Source organism: Aulonocara stuartgranti, assembly GCF_965226115.1.
Source record: "Aulonocara stuartgranti genome assembly, chromosome: 19".
Lineage (NCBI taxonomy): Eukaryota > Metazoa > Chordata > Actinopteri > Cichliformes > Cichlidae > Aulonocara > Aulonocara stuartgranti.
Window position 1 is genome coordinate 18206419 of NC_138955.1, and position 22963 is coordinate 18229381.

At 39.7% G+C, this 22963-nt stretch overlaps 1 protein-coding gene across 3 annotated transcripts in view; it reads left to right on the top strand.

Moving 5' to 3' along the window:
* The window catches only part of sntg2 (syntrophin, gamma 2), a 105244-nt gene that overhangs the window by 29953 nt on the left and 52328 nt on the right, over positions 1-22963 (top strand). For 2 of the 3 annotated variants that reach the window (XM_082516160.1, XM_082516159.1), the window contains exons 2-8: positions 624-761; positions 878-934; positions 1078-1135; positions 3528-3571; positions 5358-5399; positions 6483-6570; positions 10137-10219. In XM_082516160.1, coding sequence (XP_082372286.1) covers positions 624-761; positions 878-934; positions 1078-1135; positions 3528-3571; positions 5358-5399; positions 6483-6570; positions 10137-10219 — 510 coding nt within the window. The remainder of the gene's footprint in view (positions 1-623; positions 762-877; positions 935-1077; positions 1136-3527; positions 3572-5357; positions 5400-6482; positions 6571-10136; positions 10220-22963) is intronic. The other variant, XM_082516161.1, reaches the window with a different exon arrangement.

The window sequence follows — 22963 nt, forward strand, 5'->3', positions numbered from 1 at the left end:
CAAAATTATTTTTTAATATTTCCTGGCTGCTAGTATCTTGGTCTAAACGTAGTTTGTGTTTCGAGATATAAACATAGTTTTTTACCATTTTTCAATCTCGTCATATGAGCCGTATCGTTTGAAGTGTTACAGAAGGTATTGTCTGACAGTCTTTTGCTTAATCAAAAAGGTGAATAATTTGAGATGGCTGCTTCTTTTATTTCTGTTGATATTTGCAGATAATGATACTGAACAGAAAGAGCGTTAAATTTGAGCTGCACTGCATTCAGTTTTCAGATGCTTGAAGGTTCTTCATCTACAAAGAAACAGAAAAAGCGTGAACTGTAACGTCTGTGCTTCTTTGATCTGGCTGACTGTTGTCATTTCTGTCCTCAAAGTTAGACTTTCTGGCACAACTGCCTGAACTTTTGTGTATCTCTGGTTTCATAAGGTAGAAACACTGAACTGAAAGAAAAAATCCTTACACTAAGGTTTCACAATGTCAGGCAAAACCAATTAACCCAAAACTAGACTAGTAGAACGGGGTGCACAAATGGCACGTTGAGAAAAGAGGATTAAAATGTTCATTGTCTACGTAATTGCTCTGCTTGGCAAAATGTCAATGTTCTTCTCAACTCCAACAGACAAAATCTGGAATTGCTTTGCTGTACAATGAGGAGACCAACAATACCTATGATGTCTGCCTGAAATTGACCAAAGAGGTATTAACCATACAGAAGCTGGATGTGGTTTGCACGAGTGGAAGTGAATCCCAAGTAAATGTAAGTGCACCCGAGGCCTCCAGGCTCGCTTTTTGTAATTCATGCCGCATAACTCCAGCATACTTTTCAATGTTCACAATATCCTTTTGCCAATAAGAAACTCCCACTTTCTAAAGCACAGAACTGTTGTACTGCGAAGACAAGCGACCGGCGGTCTGGGCTTAAGCATCAAAGTAAGCAGATAAGTTTTGAGACTACAGTGGAAATGAAAGGCTTTGGGTGGCAGAGATGGCTGTTTGAAAAAGCTGTTTTGGCAGCAAATTTTACCACCCATACTCAGAAATGCACATCCTCATCTTTCTCTCCTGCTTTTCAGGGAGGTGCAGAGCACAACGTGCCAGTGGTTATTTCAAAGATTTTTAAAGATCAAGTAGGTAAGAAAGCATTTCATCTCACTACTTTAATGTGGCTTTGGAAATGGTTTTCAGTGCATCGTTGAGTTTCACGGTTCAAAGTGATTACAGACATAATAAATTATTATTATATTGGTACTTAAATTGACAAGATTTGTCTGTAAGATTTAAAAAAGTCTTATAGTTTGATAGCATCCTTATACTTGAGCTGTTTTTACACATGCAGTGCTTTTGATGAACTTTTTTGTTTTTAGGAATTCACCAAAAGAGCTGCATGGGAAGAATGCAAAGCCCTGAGTGTGTGTGATGTTGGGTTTTGCTTGTTCAGTTCAGATAATTCCCAGCCATAAACCACTCTGTAGATATTTCCCGTAGTGCAAAGTGCCCAAAGTGGATTATTTCCTGCTGTGTGATCCATGTGAGGCAGGATAGTTGCGGAAAATACCCCCATCTGATTCTTAAAAAATTAGCTGCACAGCATGAGTTTGTACTGAGTTTTAATTTATCAGGACGCACTGCAGTACGTATAAAGCCATTTTCACATGTGAACGTCAGAGAAGTAAAACACAGACGAGAATAATCAGTTTGAAATCTGACACACAGAAAGTCATCTACAACACATTTAGGAAACGTTACAGAACATGTATGAGACAACTGCACAGCTTTTTGATTGTATGCACAGTTTTTACATGGTGCATAGACTGTATATAAAAGATGGATGCATAACTTGTTCTTGAAGCTTCAAGCTGTTGTTTTGGCTGTTTTTGTTTTTTTGTTTGTTTTAAAAAAGATGACAAAAAAGGTCAAATGCATTTCATGCCCATACAGTAGCACTTTGTCAATCACAAGGCAGCCATGCCTCCATCACACTGTATTTTCTAAACTACTCTAAATGGGACCATAACTTTAAAAGTGAATGCAGTGTTGTATTGAAGATGACTTGATGAGATAATGAACTTATTATGAATATGTTCACTGAGAAGCATGATCATTCTCCCCACAGAGTATAAAATCTGGCTTCTGTTTGTAAACAACCTCTAAGGTCGTGCAGATCTGAGGCGCCTCAGAACCAGCTTTGCTTCATTAGGACACTGCATCCAACGTTTTTATACAGTCTATGATAGGAGTGCATTAAGCCGTTTCAAAGTTTCCTGCAACTTTTTCCTGAATCTAAAAGTCTATCGTAGCCTCTGTTGTCATGTCAGATGAACCACCCTCCATGTGTCTGTAAGCGAAATAACAAAAACAGCTAAATTACTGGCTGATATGGACACAACTATTTCTTAACTGATGTTCCAGAACTGTGGCCTGCCGGGCTGCGATGGTAAAACACAGATGAGATGGTCACAGTTGCTGCATGTGTTTTTGTCTGGCTATAATGGTGTGAAAATGGAAATGGGACTGAAAATTTTATTTAGAAAGAGGTGAGAGGCAGAGCTGCCGATGCTTGCCGCCTCACCGTGCCGAGAAAGCGATTAGCAAATGTAAATAAATATTGGATTTTTGTTTTTGTTGTCAAGATTGTGGATTTTCGTAATTATTTTTTCTCTGTGTATTCAGTGACTTTTTTCCCCTTTCCCCCCGTGATCAGAAAAAATGAAAGCTCTGCCGGAAACCCCGTTGTCCCCGTTTACTGCACCCAGCTGCACGAAACACCCCCTAAAAACCGCAAACATCTGCTCTTTGATTGCTTTAAAAGGTTGTTAAAGTAAACTTGACATGACGGGTTTTTTCCTTTCGTTTCAATCGAATTCTCAGCAACTCTCAGAAAGAAAACATTTTTTATTTATGTGCACCTGCTGCGAGGCACAAAGTAAAAGATGAACTGTTCTAATCTCTCACAACAGCTCATCAGTCCAATAGGGCAGTTAATTGATGATAAGTGAGCATGAAGTGCTGTGGAGAAGTAAACCATCGCCAGATTGGAAGAGTAATATGATCATGCTGTTAACTAGATGGAAAATACTTTAATCATGTCTGTCAGTTAAATTTTAAGAATTGATGACCTCCAAGTTTCCCTGCGTGAAGCCATATTAGAGCATCATGTGAGCGAATCATTTCCCGGTAATTTTTCTTTTTGCCCACGCGCTTCCTAATACTTTTTCTGATGCGAGAAAATCATGTCTTGATATCCCGAGGACGTTAAGAGCCCTTTTCACACAGCTTTACGAATCTTTTCACAACACAGCTCTCATTGTTTCCTCCTGTGCTGCTGCAAATGAGTTTATTTCCTGATTAGTTTCGAATTTCATGCCTTCCTGTGTTCTTTCTGTGAGCTGTAGGATGTTGTCTGAGATTAGACGGTTGGGGGGGACACTGATTGCCATTTCCACCACATTACCGTGTATGAAATGAGCAATTATTTCATAATGTTTTCATTAACCTCTGACACTCGACGATTGACGCTCTGCAGCCGATCAGACGGGGAAGCTGTTCGTCGGGGACGCAGTGTTGCAGGTCAGTATCAGTTTCTGACTTATTTGCTTGGATGCTGGTTGGGGTCACGACCCAGCGGGGCGGCTCTTTGCATCTCAATTTCGCTCACATTTTAACGGTTATTAATTTGAAGGAATGGTAGCTGAATCTTTTGAGCTATATGATGTTTTTCAAATGAATCATTCAGCATGTGATTTAAAAAACAAAACACATCATTGCTACAGGAATCACTCAATGTATGTGTTTCTATATTTAAAAAAATATCACCAATGAATAATAGCTGATGGTCCTTAGAGTGGTAGTCATTAGTGTCTAGTGTTTAGTAATGCTATTCATTTAATCTTTTTAATAAGTTAATTTGAATCCGTCTGGCAGCTTTATTGGATCTGCTGTTTATCTGGAATATCAAGTAGGTTCAACGGACAGCAAAGCAATATTCATATTGAAAATGATTACGAATAATAATATGAATAGAACTGCCACTGCTTCCATCTCTCACCGCTGTTTCATATGTATTTGCAGTGGCTTATTTGAAGTGTCACATTGTAGAATATTGCATCTGTTTGCCTGGATGGCAGGAGACGAACAAATTAGGGGCTGGTGCGTAAACTTTGGGAGTCATGGGGAGGCTCAGGCTGGACGACTGTTTTTAGGGGAGATAATCTGTGAAATGAGTTTAGCTTAGATTTAAAAATAAATAAATGGGGAAAAAAGCTGAATAAAAAGATATATATTTATATATAAAGGTTGTTTCTCCAAATTGCAGCAGATTATGACAGACTTTTATAAACTTTAACACTGTGTCTCTGTGTCTTTTCCCGTCTTGTTGCAGTTTTTTGTATTTGTACTTGCAGTTTTGCATTTTACGTTAAATATATTGATATTTGTAGGAATTCTGTTTGGTGATGATTGGTGTTTTTCTTTTTTTCCTGTCTTGGAGATAATTTCCATCTGCTTTTATTCTCTTTATAATGATTTAGCATCTTATTTGATCTTATTTTCACTTCATATTATTTTGCCTCTGTAGCTCAAGGCATTGTGTTTTGGGGTCAACTATACACTCACTGGCCACTTTGTTAGGTACACCTTTAGACGCTGAGAGAGAGAGAGAACACTCCTTGTTGAGGTCAGAGGAGAATGACAAGACTGCTTTAAGCTGATAGGAAGGTAACAGTAACTCAAACAAGCACTTGTTATAACCAAGCAGAAGATCACCTCAACATCAATGCTCAACATCTCCAGCCTTGAAGCAGATGGGCTACAGCAACAGAAGACCGCACTGGCAGTCCTCACTGGACTGGCTCACAAAAACTGGACAATAGATCTCTGGAAAAACATGAAAGCATGGATCCATCCTGCCTTGCATGTACGATTCAGGCTGATGCCAGTGAATGTACTCAAATGGACTCCAGTCACCAGATCTCAATCTAATAGAGCATCTGTGGATGTGCTGGTATGGGAGACTCGCATCATAAATACGGAGCTGTGTGAGAGCTGAAAGTCACCGTAACCTTGCAAAACATTTTTTGGTCATAACTCAAGAAACTCCCAAAACACATAATTAGTTTGGATTATGAAAATGTTCTTCATACATAAATATTAATCACTTTAGTGCAGGAGCTGTTATTCTGGACCTGGTAGGCCTGTCCAGAACTACACCGAGGTGACTAAACAGCACATCACCCTGCGAGTCATATTCTAGAGATGGAGGCCTGTGACACCTCTGACCCTGTTAGTGAGAATACAAGTCCTTAATAGTCTTATGTTAAACTAAATGTTTGTGTTTCATCTCTGTTTGTTTCTTTAGGTCAATGGCATTAATGTAGAGCACTGTACTCACGAGGAAGTTGTGAGTATTTTTGTATTTGACTCTTGCAAAAAGCCAATACCCTGCTCCATCTGCCCATTACTCTTCCATCCATCCTCCAGGTGTAACACCAAATCCCGCTGTTTATCAACAGGGAGGTGCGCCTCAACAATCTGAGTTGTCATCTTGGCAGGAGGCTGTTTTTCTTTTCGTTTACACTGTGACAAATTGAAAAGCCTGAAAAAGAGTCGATTATTATCAAAGCCTGCACAGGAAGTGAGGGTGCCAGTATGCGGTGTTCCCCCCCCCACCCCCTTTCTTCTACATTCACAATTTCTTTCTTTTCATTTTGATCAGTTTCCCTCTGAAACAGCATCTTCCTTTTGTTAAATATCCCCTCTGCTGTTTGCGACCATCCCTCCATCTCACCCACGCACACGCACGCTCTTCCTGTCTGCCATATCTTTTTCCTCGTGCAGCCTCATACAGCTGTTCTCTACATTCACCTCCAGAGCGTCAAAACATATAATGAGCAGTTTCTGTTCAGAACGAAATCCAGCACATTTAATAGCAGCCTGTCACACTGTCGGCGCTGACAGATGCTTGGGCTCAAGTAAAAGGGTTAGCATATAATGCAGGAGAGGATGGCAGATATGCATCGAGGGCATGCACAAGTGACCTTGCGCTTTTCGTTCATGCGTCTCATTTGCTCAAATTTTTCATTTATTTCATCAGCTGCATGGAAGAAACAGATTTCATCGCATTAAACATATGTTTGCTGTGACTGCATCTCTGAGAACATGTCACTTACACATCAGATAATGAGACATTCAGAGCGTAATTACTTTGTCGTGTCAGCTGTCACTTTGCCACCGCCTGTCACGAGCGAAAAGCCGGCCTTCCAAATCTGCCTTTTGATGATTCAAGTGGAACCACTTCAGCCAGGCTTTAACTTCTGATTTAATATTCCTCACTCATCTCCCGCTACATTTCATTTGCTCAGGCAGCATACAGCTTGACATGAATGTGGCTTGTTTCATTTATATGAGATTAAGTTTTATCTCGCTGTATCACTCGCAATCTCTCCCCCTCGCTATCTGTATCAATCTCTCTCGCTCCCGCCAGGTTCACCTCTTGCGTACTGCGGGAGATGAGGTCATCATCACTGTTCGCTACCTGCGAGAAGTTCCATCATTTCTAAAACTGCCTCTAGGTAAGCGCACGCTGATCGACGCCGTTTAAACCGGCTATAAACTTTATTGCACTGAGCATTCTTAGCAAATGAGAAGCGAACCGCTTTTATGGAAAATTGTCTTTTTGCTCAACTTGGTGCTTTAAACCTGTTCGATAGACGAGCGTTCATTTCAGAGTAATAAATTGTCATGCTCGGTGGCCCGAGGCGAGCAGTAATGTCAGAAACACCCAGAGCTGCACTTACCTTCAGCAGCTTGAAAAGATGAAAACGGAGACACTAAAATCATCCAGGTGGAGCCGATAAAAGGTGTGGAGCGAAGGATGTAGGTGAGAGCGGTGAGAAAATGATGGCAAGGAAGAAAGCAACACAAACCAAGCCTCAAAGTAAAGTGTAAATTTGGCAATTTATTGGAACACTGTGCAATACTTTATCATATACTTAACATCAGAGTGAAGGCGGGTGAGAAATGTCTGAAAACATGTTTGAGTTCTAACGTTTCATTTAAAAACAAAAACAAAAAAACAAAGCATTGCATAATAATAATAATAATAATAATACATTTTATTTAAATAGCGCCTTTCAAAGCACCCAAGGACACTGTACAACAGATAAAAACTGGAAATATACACAATGATAAAAATAGAAGATAAAAGTTAAAACATACAGCATAAATGTCATTTTAAATGTTTTCATGTTATTAATATGACAGGCAGCATTTTAGTTTCCCACCAAATTACAGTAAATCATTATCTTAACTGCCTCCCCTTTGCTTTCATTTCTGATACCAGTCAAAAAACATGTTTTTACACAGAAGTTTACATTTGTTTTTTAGTGTGTCATAAGAAAATAAAGTAACAATATAGTAATTATAAATAGATGTTTTTCACATGTGAGGCCCATGTAGATGGCTAATGAAGTGCTGGACAACAGAGCGAAGAAAAAATACAGGCCTGCAAAAGTTTGGTTATTTTAGAATTTGTTTACTTACTAACAGATTCACTGTGTAAAACAGGAGAAATATGTGCAAGCGTCAGAGCTCAACACTACAAAAGTAAGATTGTCTGTTGTATATCAGGACCGTGTAGCTGTGGTTTGATCTAATTTCAAGGTGGGGCTGTGGTGATGTCATTACTGAAATTCAGAAAAGGCAATAAACAAACAAACAAACAAACAAAAACAGAAGGGCTATTGGTGGTTGGATTTTGTAGCGCTGAAAACAGAGCCAGCAGGGATGGCAGGAGTCTGACACAAAAAGCATTTTTTCTTGACCTCAGCTTTAATTGATTAGTACACCAACTCAAATTTGATTGCTAGTTTCTCTGATCGTTTTTTTGCTTTGCAAAAATCCCCAAACTGTGATAATTGGAAACTTCAGATATAATTGGTTTGTTTTTTTGTTGGTTTCCTGTGCTAAAAATCGAAATAATCGAGTTTTGGATTGAATGGGGGAAACAAAGATCCCGTGACCTTCGTTTGGGTTCAAGTGACATTTGATGAGCACTTTGTCTGATGTTTTGTAGAGAAAGGATTTTTAAAATCGCCTGTCCCATTGACAGTTTCACTTCAGTTTTCACAACAAGTAAACAACCCACCAACTGCCATCACATTTAAAATTCAAATACTGCTGCTCATGTTTTTACTCTCACTTTCTTAAAAAAAAGGTAGTGATATTTTAGGGCATATGCTAATTCTCTTTCTTCCCCAGAATTGGATAAAAAGATTGATGCCACTCTGCAGGCTTTATACGCCAGACAAACAGCTGTTTCTGTTTGCTGTATATATTACGTGTTAAAGCACTTTATACCGTTGTTGCCGGTAGTTGGATTTTCTGATCTTTAGGCAAATTCAGGCTAGCTGTTTCAATCAGCTCTGCTGACTTATTGTTGGGGGTTTCAGGTGTGTTTACAAATGCAGATAATTTAAAAAAACTAATACAAATCAGATGGTCGTCGGTGGTTTTGAGATGCAGATCATCTAGTTGAAGGACTGATGAGCTCATGCCATCTGTTTACAGTTCACAGAAATCTCTACTCGTCCAATCTGTGCTCAAGGTTGAGGTCACATTTGTTGTTTTATGGTCAATAAAATTTAAACAAGGAGTCTCGAACTCCAAGCCTCGAGGGCCGCTGTCCTGCAGGTTTTAGATGCATCCTTGTTCCAACACAGCTGATTTAAATGGCTAAATTGCCTCCTCAACATGTCTTGAAGTTCTCCAGAGGCCTGGTAATGAACTAATGACTTGGTTCAGGTGTGTTGAATCAGGGTGATATCTAAAACCTGCAGGACAACGGCCCTCGAGGTCTGGAGTTCGAAACCCCTGATCTAAACTGTGATAGATCATGAGCCGGATGACCTACTACAGGTGTGCCCAACTCCAGTCCTCGAGAGCTACTGTCCTGCAGATTAATGGCTTGCTATCATGCCTTTGCCAGACTTGATGGCACGCTGAAGAGGTAATCCAACCATTTGATTCAGCTGTGTTGGTGTAGGGATACATGTAAAAGCTGCAGGACAGTAGCTCTCGAGGACTGGACACCCCTGACCTACTATATCCTTTGACGGTCAGATTTTTGTGATTTATCTTTTAATCCTAAATTAGGCTAAACCTACCTAAGCTCTTGGTCCGTTTTAAAGGAAGGATAAGAAACTGGTACTGATTTTATCTCCTAACTCTTACAAATAAAGTTCTTTAACTGTAGTAAACACAGCTAATGCATCAATGTCACAGTCTGTAACTTCCTGCATTACATCTGGGCCTTTAGATGTTGACAGTTTTGTGTTTGCAGCGAACACTCAGACTGCTGAGCCGCTAATAATTGTTCTGCTATGAATTAGCTGTAAGCAAAATGAATGAATGAACCCCATGCAATACAAATGATTTCAGTCCCCACAGTAAACACAACAATCACTTTGTACAATTTATCTAATTACGAAGAGCACACAGATGTAGAAAAATAATTAATACTAACAGGCACGCATGAATATTTATAGCTCGATAAATCGCCACATTCTCCGGAAATCAAAGTGTGAGCGCTTTGAGAAATCCAACCTTTGTATCGTGCGGGTGTGTTAACATTCATGGGAAGGCTGCAGTGCAGAGATGCTCAGGTTTTTAGCTGTAGGCTGTTTGGCCCCGTGAATTGTGGTTTTTGTTGTCTGAGAGTGAAAAGGTTCAAGTTGTATTCTCTCTAAGCCGGCCTTTGTTGTACCATGGCACAAATGACAGGCAGGAAAGGCCAGGAGCTGCTTGCCACACTTTACAGAGTGTGACCGAATCAGAAGGCAGTTCCTCCAACGCCAAGCTAATATCATATCAACGAGCAGCATTTGTCTTTTTGGATTCTGCCTGTGATCTATGCTGCATGGCTAAAGGCAGGGCAGCAGAATAACGTCAATAATAACCCTTATAATTTAAGACTACGAGCTAGAACATGCTGTTTGAGGTTTATGTGCAACTCATGACTCGCCTTTGTTTCCAGATGAATTCAAATATTGATAGAAAAGGTGAGAAGTTGGATTAAATCTTTAACAGTGATTCTTCAAAAGATTTTTGTAAACATGAATCATTCTGCTGTTTGTTTCAGGGTCTCCGGGGCCAGATCACAGTCGAGTATCCTCCCCGCTGTTCGACAGTGGTGTACATTTAAATGGAAATGGAAACAACACAGTAAGAAATACCTTTTTGATGTTGCACATGAAAATGTGATTGGTTTGGGTTTGATCTCTTTCCTGCTTAGTGCCAGGGTCTTACCAGCTTCTTACAGGTAACTGATTCTTTCAAGTAAAGCTACAGGTTTAAAACACTAAAGAAAGTGAATTATCTGAGAGTAGTCAGAATCAGAATCAGAATGGGTTTATTGCCAGATGTTGAGGTTTACAACATTAGGAAATTGCTGCGGTGCTTCAGTGCAGACAATAAGAATTAAAGTGCTATGTAGAAAGAAAGATATGTGCATGAGATATACATGAGATATATACATGAGAATAAGAATTATGAGTGCTACGTAGAAAGATATATACATGAGTGCAGGTGGTGATCAGTGCCAAACATGAAATGATGCAGTAACACAGCGTAGGGTCATGTGCAGTGCGGTGATTAACACTTGAAAGATGAGAGTGCTTTTGGATCTGTGCTTCTTTTGAGGTATCCCTTCAACTTTGGCTTACTTTAGACATGGGACGGTTATTGGTGTCAGACAAGCTGCCACACATGCCAGCTGAGAGCAGGAAACTGAGGCTCCATTTCACACGGGCTCAGCAAAATTGGGCAATAGAAGACTGGAAAAATGCTGCCTGGTCTGATGAGTCTCAATTTTTGCTGCGACATTCAGATGGTAGTGTCAGATTTTGGAGTAAGCAACATGAAAGGATGGACCCATCCTGCATTATCAGGCTGGTATTGGTGTAATGGTGTGGGGGGAAATTTCTTGCGGCACTTTGGGCTCCTTAGTACTATCTGGATATCATTTAAACGCCACAGCCCACTGAAGTAATATTGTTGACCATGCTGCTAACTATTCTCACAGTGTACCAGTCTTCTGATGGGTGATCCCAGCTGGATAACGCAACAGGTCATAAAGTTCACATCATCTGAAACTAGTTTCTTAAATATATCAGTGAGTTATCAAATGCACTCAAATGGCCTCCATAGTCACCAGATCTCCAATAGAGCGCCTTTCGGGTGTTACAGAACAGCGGCATGAAGAATTAAAGCTTTTCTGAAGTTAAAAAGGAGTCCGACCTGATATTCCCAGTGTAACTAATAAAGTGGCCAGTGAGTGTAGCTTGTAATTTTCTATACCGCTGAGGCATTATGGCCATTAGCATTAGTAGCAGTTGAGACTATTAGCACTGCTAATATTGACATCTCCTCCCTGCTTCCTTCTGTTTGTGTACATTAGGGAAATCTGCATTGTTAGACTATCAGACTCTTCATCTCATCGAGACGTTGCCGGGATCACACCCAGCGATGGAGAACAGATAAATGTGTGCCGGAGCCATCTTGTTATTCCAATTAGAAAAATGAACATCTTGTGGATGTAACATTTTCATTTGATGGAGAAACGGTTTCTCAATATGCGACAGTAATGGAACCTTGATAGAAATTACACCTGAGCTTGTTAATCCCACATGCAATAACAAAACCCCAGTACGCCCACACGCTGTGGCTGATTTAGACCAGTTACAAAGGTCTGGTCGTGGGATGCTGGGATTTATGTGAGATCACCCAAGTGCATGCACATAACAACAATGAGAAAGGTGTAGGTTGTTAGTAGCAGTGAGCAGCTATAGAGGTTATCTCAGCTTTGCAAGTGTTCGATACGCAATCATTTTTTAAAATTCATTCATGAAGCGCAGGAGAAACAGGAGTTTTAATGAATACGAAGCCTCATAAAAGACTTCTGTCCTTGTTTGCGGTTAGAGGAGCCTTCATTGATGTCTCTTTGGAGGCGTATAATGAAAACGCTTTTTAAGTCTTAGAATTTAAACCTCCACTACTCCTTTTTTCTTTTTTTTGTGGGCTTTTGCTGGTCAAGAAGGTAAAAAGATATCAACTAAATCATATCATGATGAATTCTTGGCGACTAATTACTTTAAAAATATTTTTGCAATAGAGGTTTTCAGAAATGTTGTTAAGCAGGGGGCAAATAACGCATCTAAATCTCAATATTTGTGCATTTCCCTGCCATCCTGTGAATATTGTGAGGTAAATCCAGGTTCTAAATTCTTGTTTCATTTTGTTAGAGTTACAGGTTTTGACAGTGAAGCTTTTGGATACGACTTCTTTATTTTTCCATGAATCGGAAGATTCAGTCAACAGACAGAGAAGTCAATTTCTGTTATGTTTCTGGAAATAAAATATTCCATCAGTCACTGAATGATATATGAACGAGTCCTCGGTGTAAAGCTTTAGATTACATAGAGGAATCCAAGTGGAAAGTTTGTAAGTGCTACTGAAGTGGAGATTTGTGGCTCAGAATATTAGAGGAAAGGGCATTTTGAAGAAAACAGCTGTTTGAAGAGGTGCTTGGGAAGAGTGTGCACGATATTGATATTTAAAAATCTAAGATAAATTAAATTTAAAGTAAATCTGAGGGTTTGCAAAATGTCTAACAAAGTGCAGACAAATCACACCAGAACGATTGTATTTGTTTGTGTTATTATTAATTCCTTGCTCTCTCCCACAGTGTCCTTTTTCCTTCCCCTCACCCCAAACTAGTTACATTAGATTGTGGCTCCGCCCTGAGCCTGGTTGTGCTGGAAGTTTCCTGTTAAAAGGGAGTTTTTCCTTCCCACATTCGCCAAGTGCTCGCTCATAGGGGCTCATCTGATTTTTGGGGTTTTCTTTGCATTATTGGACGGTCTTTATCTGACAATATAAAGTGCCTTAAAGTGACTGTTGTCGTGATTTGGAGTTATATAAATAAAATAGAATTAAAGTCTGAAAAAAATGCATTAGTATGGAAGTACAGTAGCGGCAGTGGAGTTACCATCCACTGGTAACTCCATCCAAGTTACCAGTGGATGGAGAAATGATCTTTTAATTTTCTTTCCTTTTGTCTCACTATTGGAGTACTCAACCCGTTACTTGATCTATTAACTGCCTCCGTTGAGCCTAGAATGGACAACTAGTAGGGGAAGAATGGCACTGATATTAGAAAACAGACACAGGAGGAGATTTTCTAAAACCATGAAGCTTCCTTCAATGAGGGCCCGACCGATATACTGCTGGGATGATGATATCAACCGATATAAGCAATTGGCCAGTTAAGTTGACACTTATGACTAATAAATGAAAATGAAATGAAAATTAATCAAACATATCCATTCAATCTGAGCAGAGTTGGACAGAGCAAACATGAGTAAATAACTACCTTTATAACTGTTAGGGGTCATTATTAGTCTGATGAACAACTCTATTGGAGTTGTTCTTTAGAAAGAAAAAATATATATACTGGTTGCTTTATTGGAGTATCAGATTTTTAAATCCCAGTTTAACCTGTGGTTGAAACTCAAAGTTATAAAATAACAGCTTTTTAGGAAGCTTTGTTTCAACAACAGCAACAGGAGGAAACTCTGCTTCATTCAGCGACTATGAATTTATCACTCTAGGTAGCTCAGCAGGGCTGACCACTAGCATGGCAGCTGTTGTTCATACAAATCTCCTTTGACTTTGATGTGTTATTAAATGTGAAGTAATCCATAACATCCTCTGCACACATATGCTAGGATGGTGTTTTTTATTTTTTCCAGACTGCAGGTCCCAGATCTGAGAGTTGGCCCCTGGCAGAGAGAGGAGAATTAATTACCTCAGCTAGAGTCTCGCTGTTGCTTCCAACATTCATGTCAAAACAAAGATTTACTGGCTTCACTGATCAAGATTGTTTTAGCCTAAGAGTAATACCTGCAAAATCACCAAAACCTATTTGTTTTCATATTTTTAGGGGCAAATGTTGTATTAGCAGTTTAAAATATTGTGAAATTATATCACGTTAGTTTTGGTCATTTTTTTTAACCCCTACATATTGTGCCCGTGTATATATTTTTATGCTTAATCATAGGCTATGTTAAATCAAAAGTGGCTCTATTTTAATAGCTCTGTGGCAAAATAACAAAGTGTAATTTTTATTTCACAGCTGCAGAATCAGAGTGTGACTCTGCCCACAATAGCAACAGAGCCTGTTTGAGTTCATGAAGCAGATGAATCAATCTGCCATCACAGGGTAGGAAGGGTCAAAAAGAAAACAGACCCAAGTCATTCATTTAGGTCTGTCATTCTACAAAGCTGTTATTCGCTCATTGAGCTTTCTTGGTCTTCAGTGGTAATGGCTGTGATTACAGTGTACTGCTGGGATGCCGGATTGGGAGACGTTTCAGTGTAGAAGCAGCTGACTTCACAGAGGGGATACTTCAGTCTTACCAGAGGACAGCGTGATGCAGTTTGCTCATTACCTTCACTGACAACACCGGCTACCAAAAACATGTGTGCATCAGTGCATCAAAGAGAAAGTGTTTTAGAGTTCTCCTGGATAAACAAAACTATTTACCTAAAGATAATATTTTGGTTTTAAGCTAAATCCTCAGATAATTCCATATTAATACATTCATTAATAATGGAAAGGGTCGCTTTAAAACAGTCTGGCTTGTCATTTCATATGCATTATTCAGAGTAATCATGAAGGACAGCAGGTGGTCATTTTAAGCTTTCATAGATTTAAAGTGTTTCCATTCAAAACTCTAGCAGGTGCTGGAGAAGCCCACGTCTCTGGACGGTCTGTGGACGATCTTACTATTTGCACAGAAAACCCTGACACATACCTGCCTATGCAAAAATAATTCTGGTACAAATCTGTAACAGATCAGCTGGCTCTGTATAAAGGGTCTTTACATAAAAATGTTTAGTTGTAAACCTGTCTGGCAACATGAGCAGTTTCCCGAGAACAGAAATAACATTTTTAAAAGCTGCAAAAATACAAAATGGAAAAAAGAGGGCCTCTGGAGTGTTTTTGGTCACGTCAACGGAGATTGTGCTTGCCTCACAGAGGACTGTTATGTGAGTGATTGTTTTTGTTCTTTGAGTAGGCCTAATTGTGTGTTGTGTTTCAGATTTTTTAGTGCAGTACAAGGCATGATTTCACTTTCATGTTCACAGAATAATGATAGGAAGCCTCAAGATAGAGATTTAAGGAAAAGTAGGGCAGCACATAACTTAATGGCATGCAATGTCATTTGATTTTCTTTTTGGGGGGAAAATTAATTAACTCAGTAGCATCATATGAAATGGTTTGTAAAGGAAATGTTCTTTAAGCATGAGGTCGGCCTCAGATGAACTACACTACAAAGCAAATGCACACTCTGTCATGTGGTTTACATGACATTTTAACCTCTCTCAGTTCTGCTTAGACTTTACAAAACAGACCACTGACTAAAGCTGCTAAAGGTTCAGGTATTTCTGTTTACAGGAGGTGGACAACAAAACTGAGCTGAAAGTGCATACTAGACTTATTTAGTCAAATCCCCATATAGATTTCATCGTTTTTTTCAGGGTGCCTCCGTCTCACCCTATTCCTAGCAACCTCTTTTGTCACACCACCCCATCTGCATGTCCTCCTTCGTTACATCCAGGAACTCTGTCATCTTCCTTTTTACCTCCTGACTCACGGCTCCATATTCCGCATCGTTTGTCCATTATATCCACTAGCCTTCTGCTGCACGTGTCCCAAACCCTCAACCTTGCCTAACTATGTCTTTGACTTGAGCCGACTCCCTCATATACTAATTTCTAATCTTGTTCTCCAAAATGAATTGGAGAAAAAAAGCAATCGAGGGGGCCTACAGAAGTTATAGAAAAGATGCATCAATTTCAGAGCAATGCTATTGTGGAAAAAAGTGTTCGTAGCATGGGCACAAAAACGGTCTAACCCACCACTGGGACATTAATTTTACATTCCACATCATGTTTCTGTCCAATGTCATGGCCAAGCTAAGAGTGTGTATTTTATTTTCCTTTATTATGACAACCTTGATGACATCCATCAACGAAAGAGCAGTCTTAGACCTTTCGATAGTAAGAAAAAGGTATGAGCACCGTCACCATATGTTGTTTCAAAAGGGGACAATTTTCCAACAAAATTGATATTTTGTCACATAAACATTCCAAAGCACTAACAGGAAATGCTTTTGAGTTCCCCAGTTGTGAGAGAGGACTTTTATCTAGACTCACATTTTTCATTAACACTCAACAATCACACAGGGAGAAATGGTGGCGAGAGTTAGAGACTGCAATTTCTTCACTGACAGCACCCCCAATAAACCCAAATCCTGTGCAGCCACCAGGGGCACGGTGGGGTGAGGAGCATGCTGCTCCTATTTTCTTGTCAGAAAAGACATTGCCTTTATTTGAGTTCATATTGCTCTTTACTCTTACATTAAATGGCTGCATTCTGCTGAATTCACTGTCAAAACTCAGCCTGGAAATGTGGGAAAAGTTAAAATCGTGAAGCCAAGTTGAGGGAAAGTTGGTACACAAACAAATTCCTTACAGAGGAATTGCAATAATACGTGGCAATGATGAACACCAGCTCATTCTCCTTGTGGAACGATGTCACGTACGAGTCCATTATTTGTTTTAACAACAAAAACTTACCTTTTAATTTTTTTTTAAAAAACTACATAATTTGGCTTCAGCTGAAACTGATTTACAAGACTTTTTTTCAGTGCCTTGCTTCCAGCATTGTGCAGCAGTGCTGAGTCACTGATGCACATAATAATAATACCTTAAGCTACATTTTCTAGGATTGCTCTGTTTTATGGTTGGTGGTTCAGCCAATTCTCCATCAGTCCATCAGACTGAGTAAAATCAGCTCTTAGATTATTTTGAGACTAATTTTACTTGCTTTATGAAATCCCACTCATCGTTTCTTTATTTATATATTACCCCTCAGCCGGCCAGCATGGACAACCAGTTTTGTCAGTTAATTGGATAACTTGAATGAGGTGATGTAGGATTATCAAATTGAGACTTTGTGCATCTACTCAGAGACTGAGGGGTAGCACTGGTGGCCACCAGTATTTTATTAAATGATCTTAAGCAATAGTTCTCCAGGATTTCTGAAGAACTGTCTTTGGTCATTGACTGCTTTTACACACATTTATAGTCCAGTCCTTGTACCTTACAATTTCCAGAGCAATGTGGTTTGTTAAGCAACTTACCACTGAACTATTAATCATTCAAGCTGAAAAAAGCCACCCAACTCAGGGGACAAATCAGTAGTTTGTCTCTGAATGATGGAGAACTTGGCAAAAAACCACCTTTAAATTTTATCTTCAGGCGCTGAGTTATTACCGACCTGTCAGTAAAACAGTTTGTTACCACTTCTTTAATTCAATCTATGAAAAGTGCTAAAGATAATGGCCTGAAAGGCATAAATTATTATTTCTGCACCAACAAGGTCAATCCCAAAAAGCTATTGGCCAAAAACTTGGCATTTCTAAGGATCGCGTGTGTCCTTGAGGACCTGAAGAAGTTTGTCCAGTAGATCTGCAGGAGTAGTAATATTTTGTGCTCATTAAAAATGTATTGTGCCATTCATTGTAGTTTTTAAGTCTGAGAAACTCACAAAAACCCATGTATCAAATATGATATGCTTGGCTTTAAAAGGTTAAGCCTGAAAGAATACAGAGGAAAGGCTGAGGTATCGCAGTTTACACAAGAACTGAAGTGAAAATCAGTGGCAAAAAGGATTTTTTAGGGACTGGTGAATCTGAGTTTTAAATTTATTCATTCAAATAGTCAGAGAGTTACAACAGATGGTGTCTACAAACATCTGTAAAACACAGTGGACACTCTGTCATTATTTTTAGCTACATGTCAGGTAGTGATTTTGGGGCTCTCGTCAAAATTGATGGACTTATGAACACAGAAAAATACAGTCTGAATATAGTTGGTCATACCAAATAATGCCATTCATCCTCATTAGAATTGCACAATTAGTGTTCTAAATTGCCCATAAGTGTTAGCATCTATGTGTTAGCGCTGCGATGGGCTGGTGAGCTCTCCAGGGTGTACCCCGCCTCTCATCCTATGGCAGCTGGGATATGTTGCAGAATAAGCCTAGAGAGCTACCAAAAAAATCATTACCAGTAAAACCTACTGGTTGGAAAAAGCCACACACAGGGAGAACATGCAAACTCCACACAGAAATCACTGCAGCACCCTTCTCCTTCCTCTTTTTTTTATTCATTGTTTTAGTAGAAGTATGGTTTAGACAGTCAAGACTCCTTCAGGATAATTTGCTGATTTTTGCGCCCTACATTGCTGTACATAAAATATTTTTCTGTACTAAAATGCTGATAATATATTTTAAGCTGAAAGGAGAGAGCTGTGCCTATATATTTTAGTAATGTCCTCTTAAATTTACTGAGCTTTGTCCTCACTAGCCTTTCCAATAATTATTCTCAGTTCATGACACTTCTCAAATATCAGTATCCGTGATGGAATGACTGGCTGTGGCTTTAGGTTCTGTTCCAGCTCCACAGAAGAGGCAGGTGCTTTGTCAGTGTAATCCATTCTGACAGCCTGATAGTTTTCCATTTCCTACCACCTCATCTACTCTCTGCAGAGCTCCACTTGAGAGTTAAGTAACATGTTGTTCGGGGTTGACATAATTGGAGCAGAGGATGATAATTTCTTTAGAAATGTTGCTATTACTGGTGGCGAGCTGACAGGGGTCTGCATGCGACATGTTGCAGTTCAGCAATGATGTGTCTCAATGTGCAAAGGTGGGCATTTTTTCCTCTGCCGTTCACTCTCGACTGCAGTCCACCTAGCGGCTATTTAAATGCTCCATCTTCAGCCATTTCAAAGTCAGAGGAAGGCAGGTAGGCGATTTGGTTTCTCGCATTGTGAACACAAGCCTTCCTTTACTGTGCATGCAATGATAAAGTGGGACTACATCAGATTATTTTTTGGAGTTTTGGGATTTTGTGCTGACGGATAATCTTTGGCTTCAGGAACGATTCACTGTTTGATGTTCACTCTGCTTCACTCAGTTGATCCTCAAGCTTGTAACTCTTTAGATAATGAAGAACAGATGGATTACACATTAAGTATAGTGTGATTTGCATTTAAATGTGGCATACTTCCAACTGTCAAAGCTTTTGTCAACATTTTTTGCTGCAGGACTATTTAGAATAAATGACTGTTGGTGCAGCAGATCAGTCAGAAGCTCCATTAGAACTTGAAATTCTGAAACAATTTGAGGCACCATCAGGCCGACCCTCCTGGGTGATAAGTTAGCAGCGATGCAGGTGGATGCTTCTCTGGTGTCCTGGATTGTTGATTACCTGACAGGAAGACCACAATATGTACGTCTCCCACAGTGTGTGTCTGACAAGGTGATTAGCAACACAGGGGCACCACAGGGGACTGTCCTCTCCCCCTTCCTCTTCACCCTCTACACCACAGACTTCAGCCACTGCACAGAGACCTGCCATCTTCAGAAGTTTTCTGATGACTCTGCGGTGGTTGGATGCATCAGCAGGGATGATGAGACAGAGTACCGGGCTGTGGTCGACTCCTTTGTCACGTGGTGTGAGCAGAATCATCTGCAGCTCAACGTGGCAAAGACCAAGGAACTGATCGTGGACTTCAGGAAGACCAGGAAACACTTGACCCCTGTTTCAATCCAGGGGGTCAGTGTTGACATTGTGGAGGACTATAAATACCTTGGAGTACACATTGACAATAAACTGGACTGGGCTAAAAACACCACAGCACTTTACAGGAAGGGCCAGAGTCGTCTCTATTTTTTGAGGCGACTGAGGTCCTTCAACATCTGCCAGAAAATGCTGAGGATTTTCTATGAGTCTGTTGTGGCCAGTGCGATCCTCTATGCTGTTGCATGCTGGGGGAGCAGGCTGAGGGTCGCAGATGCCAACAGACTTAATAAACTGATCCGTAAGGCCAGCAATGTTGTGGGGATGGAGCTGGACTCCCTCAAGGTGGTGTCGGAGAGGCGGATGCTGTCCAAGATAAAGACAATGTTGGATAACACCTCCCACCCACTCCATGACATGTTGGTCAGTCACAGGAGCTCGTTCAGTGAGAGACTGAGATTACCGAAAAGCACCACTGAACGACACAGGAAATCATTCCTGCCTGTGGCCATCTCCCTGTACAACGCATCCACTTAACACACTGTTTGCTGCTACAACTACACATGTTTCTTTTCCAACTATTTATTTATAAGTGACTTATGTATGTATGTATATATATGTATATATTGTACTATTCTTAGTTAGCGTATTGTCTGTCTTGTATTAATGTTGGTTTAAAATGGAGCACTGTAACAAAAAATAATTTCCCCCAGGGATCAATAAAGTATTCTGATTCTGATTCTGATTTTAATTATGTTACAGTCTGGTGGTTTTTTTGCTGCAAAAGCACGATTCTTACTTGGATACCAATAGTAATGATAGACCAAAATTAAAAACAGTAGGAAACATTTGCTTCAGCAATTTTGTCATAAGTGTTTGCATAAGATTAATATTCCTAAATTGTTACAAAATCTAGACTATACTTCAGACAACCCCAGAAGAACTGTTGAAAAGATGGCTTGAAACTGCACTGATCAGTATAGCCAATGAGTTCTTCAATGATCTAACGTCACACTGCACTGTGAATGGTGACATTGTTACCAAAAATTGAGACAAAGAACACAAAGAATTGTGTACGTTAATACTGATGTACCACAGGGATCTCTACTGAACCACTTTTGTTCTGGGAAATGCAGATCTCCATGCCAACAGCACACAAACAGTCTTCTCTTCTATTCCTCCTGACTCCTCCCATCTTATTGGCGAGTTGCTTGTCAGAATTTGTAACACTGCCCGCATTTAAAAATAAAGATCATATGTTTTATTTGACATAGTCACTATATATCAATGGTTCTATATTCATGACAGGAATTGGTGTTCAGTTGCTAGATTCCTTGCAAGCTTTTGTATGGACAAACTCCCACAAACATTGTTAGTTTCTTCCTCCAGTTAAGGGTTGTTTGGCTTTTTCATCTGTATTGATTTTTAACTGTTAATGGGAAATACATTTCCTTAAAACTCCCCAGACTTTATTAAGATTTTAAAATATGAAAGTTGGTGATCTTAAATTGCCCCTAAGTATGAATGTGCGTGCCCTGTGTTAGGCCTGTGACAGACTGGCCTAGGGTGTGGGTCTAGGGTGTACCCTGCCACTCAGCTATACTTAATACATAGACTTGATATCAGCCTCTTGGCTGGGATAGGCTCCAGCCGTTCTGAGAGAAAATGCCTTGTCAGAGGTCTGACGAGATGGGCAAGACTGCTTCAAGCTGAAAGGACATCACTTGTTACAACGCGTATGCAGAAGAGCTTCTCTAAAGAACCAGAACCTTTAACCTTGAAGCTCGTGGGCTACAGAAGATAACACCAGGCGCCACTGCTGTTAGCTAAGAACAAGAAACGGAGGCTAAAAATTGACATAATTCAACAGCATACTGGAAAAATGTTGTTTGGTCTGATGAGCCTTGATTTCTGTTACAAAATACAGATGGTGGGGTCAGAATTTTGAGTAAACTATATACACAATATGAAAGCATGGATCCATCCTGGCTTGTACGAACAGCTCAGGCTGCTGGTGGTGATGGTGAAACCGCACCACCCAGTAACATAGCTGAGGAGTGCATTTCGTTATAGGTATAATGCTTCAAAGGTATGCGGTATACAGCAATCAGCCATCATCGTTTTTCCTTAAACTTTCGTCATATAGAAAACTTAAGCACAACTATTTTGAATACACATTTCATGCTCGTTCCTCTTCTGAACAGACTAATTCAGAGCGAGCTGCACTGACCATTATGGTAATGCTGAATTGCTCTGGAGTCCATTATAAAGTAATTTGAAGACTCGCCTAATGCCACGTTAAATGCCACCATCAACACGTATCCATAACACACATTTCCTTTTCATATTAACACATTGTATTATTGTTATACACCAGGCAGTTTTTAAACAGCAATTTTAGTTTTATTTGCCTAATTTTGCCTATGAATATCTAAATGCACTTCTGTATTTGCCAGAGGCTTGTATCCAAAAAATCCATTAAAGAGAGCTGAGAGACTGAAACCTATCAATTTAAATGGCAAGTGTATTTCCCCTGAAATTACTCCCTAACACCTCAACATTTTTATAAGAACTAATTTCATTCTGTCATTAATCAATGTCAACAGGACGTTTTTCTTTGATATGTGACCATTTTCTGCAGATCCACTTGTGTTTTTGAGTATGTGTGAGTGAGGTGACGTTTTTGTAACTTCTCTCTCTTGTAAACGATGCTGCACATTTCCATTAACACAGCTGTAATCAGTATTTATCTGGGCACACTGGGAAGACTAACCGTTTCCCAGGTGAATGCTAATAAGATGATAATAGAAACATACTTAATCTACTCCAGCTTCTTTTTAGACACCAAAGAATGGCTGTTACCTGATTTATCTAAACTTTGTATGTAGCCTGATTGGTAGAATGTCTGTTTGTCCTGTTTGCTCTGTTCCTAAACGAAATGAAGCTTTAACTCTTCAGATTTTATACCTGGTTTGTTTAGTTTTATCAGACTGTGCCATGTTCCTTTGTTGTCTGGAGTCATGCTCTGCTGCAGACCAATACAATTGGACAAAGATTCTTTTCCAGGAACAGTTTTTGGTTTAGTTACAAACTTTTTTTAAAACCCAACTACAAGGCACTCTTTGTTAGTTTCCTGTAATGCTGTGGTCTCTCTGAATCAAGGTCTGAGTGCACAAAGTTTGTTGCTTTCCTTGTAACTGAAGAGAAACTTTTTTTTAACTTGTCATTTCCTCTCCAGGCACCGAAGAGACCA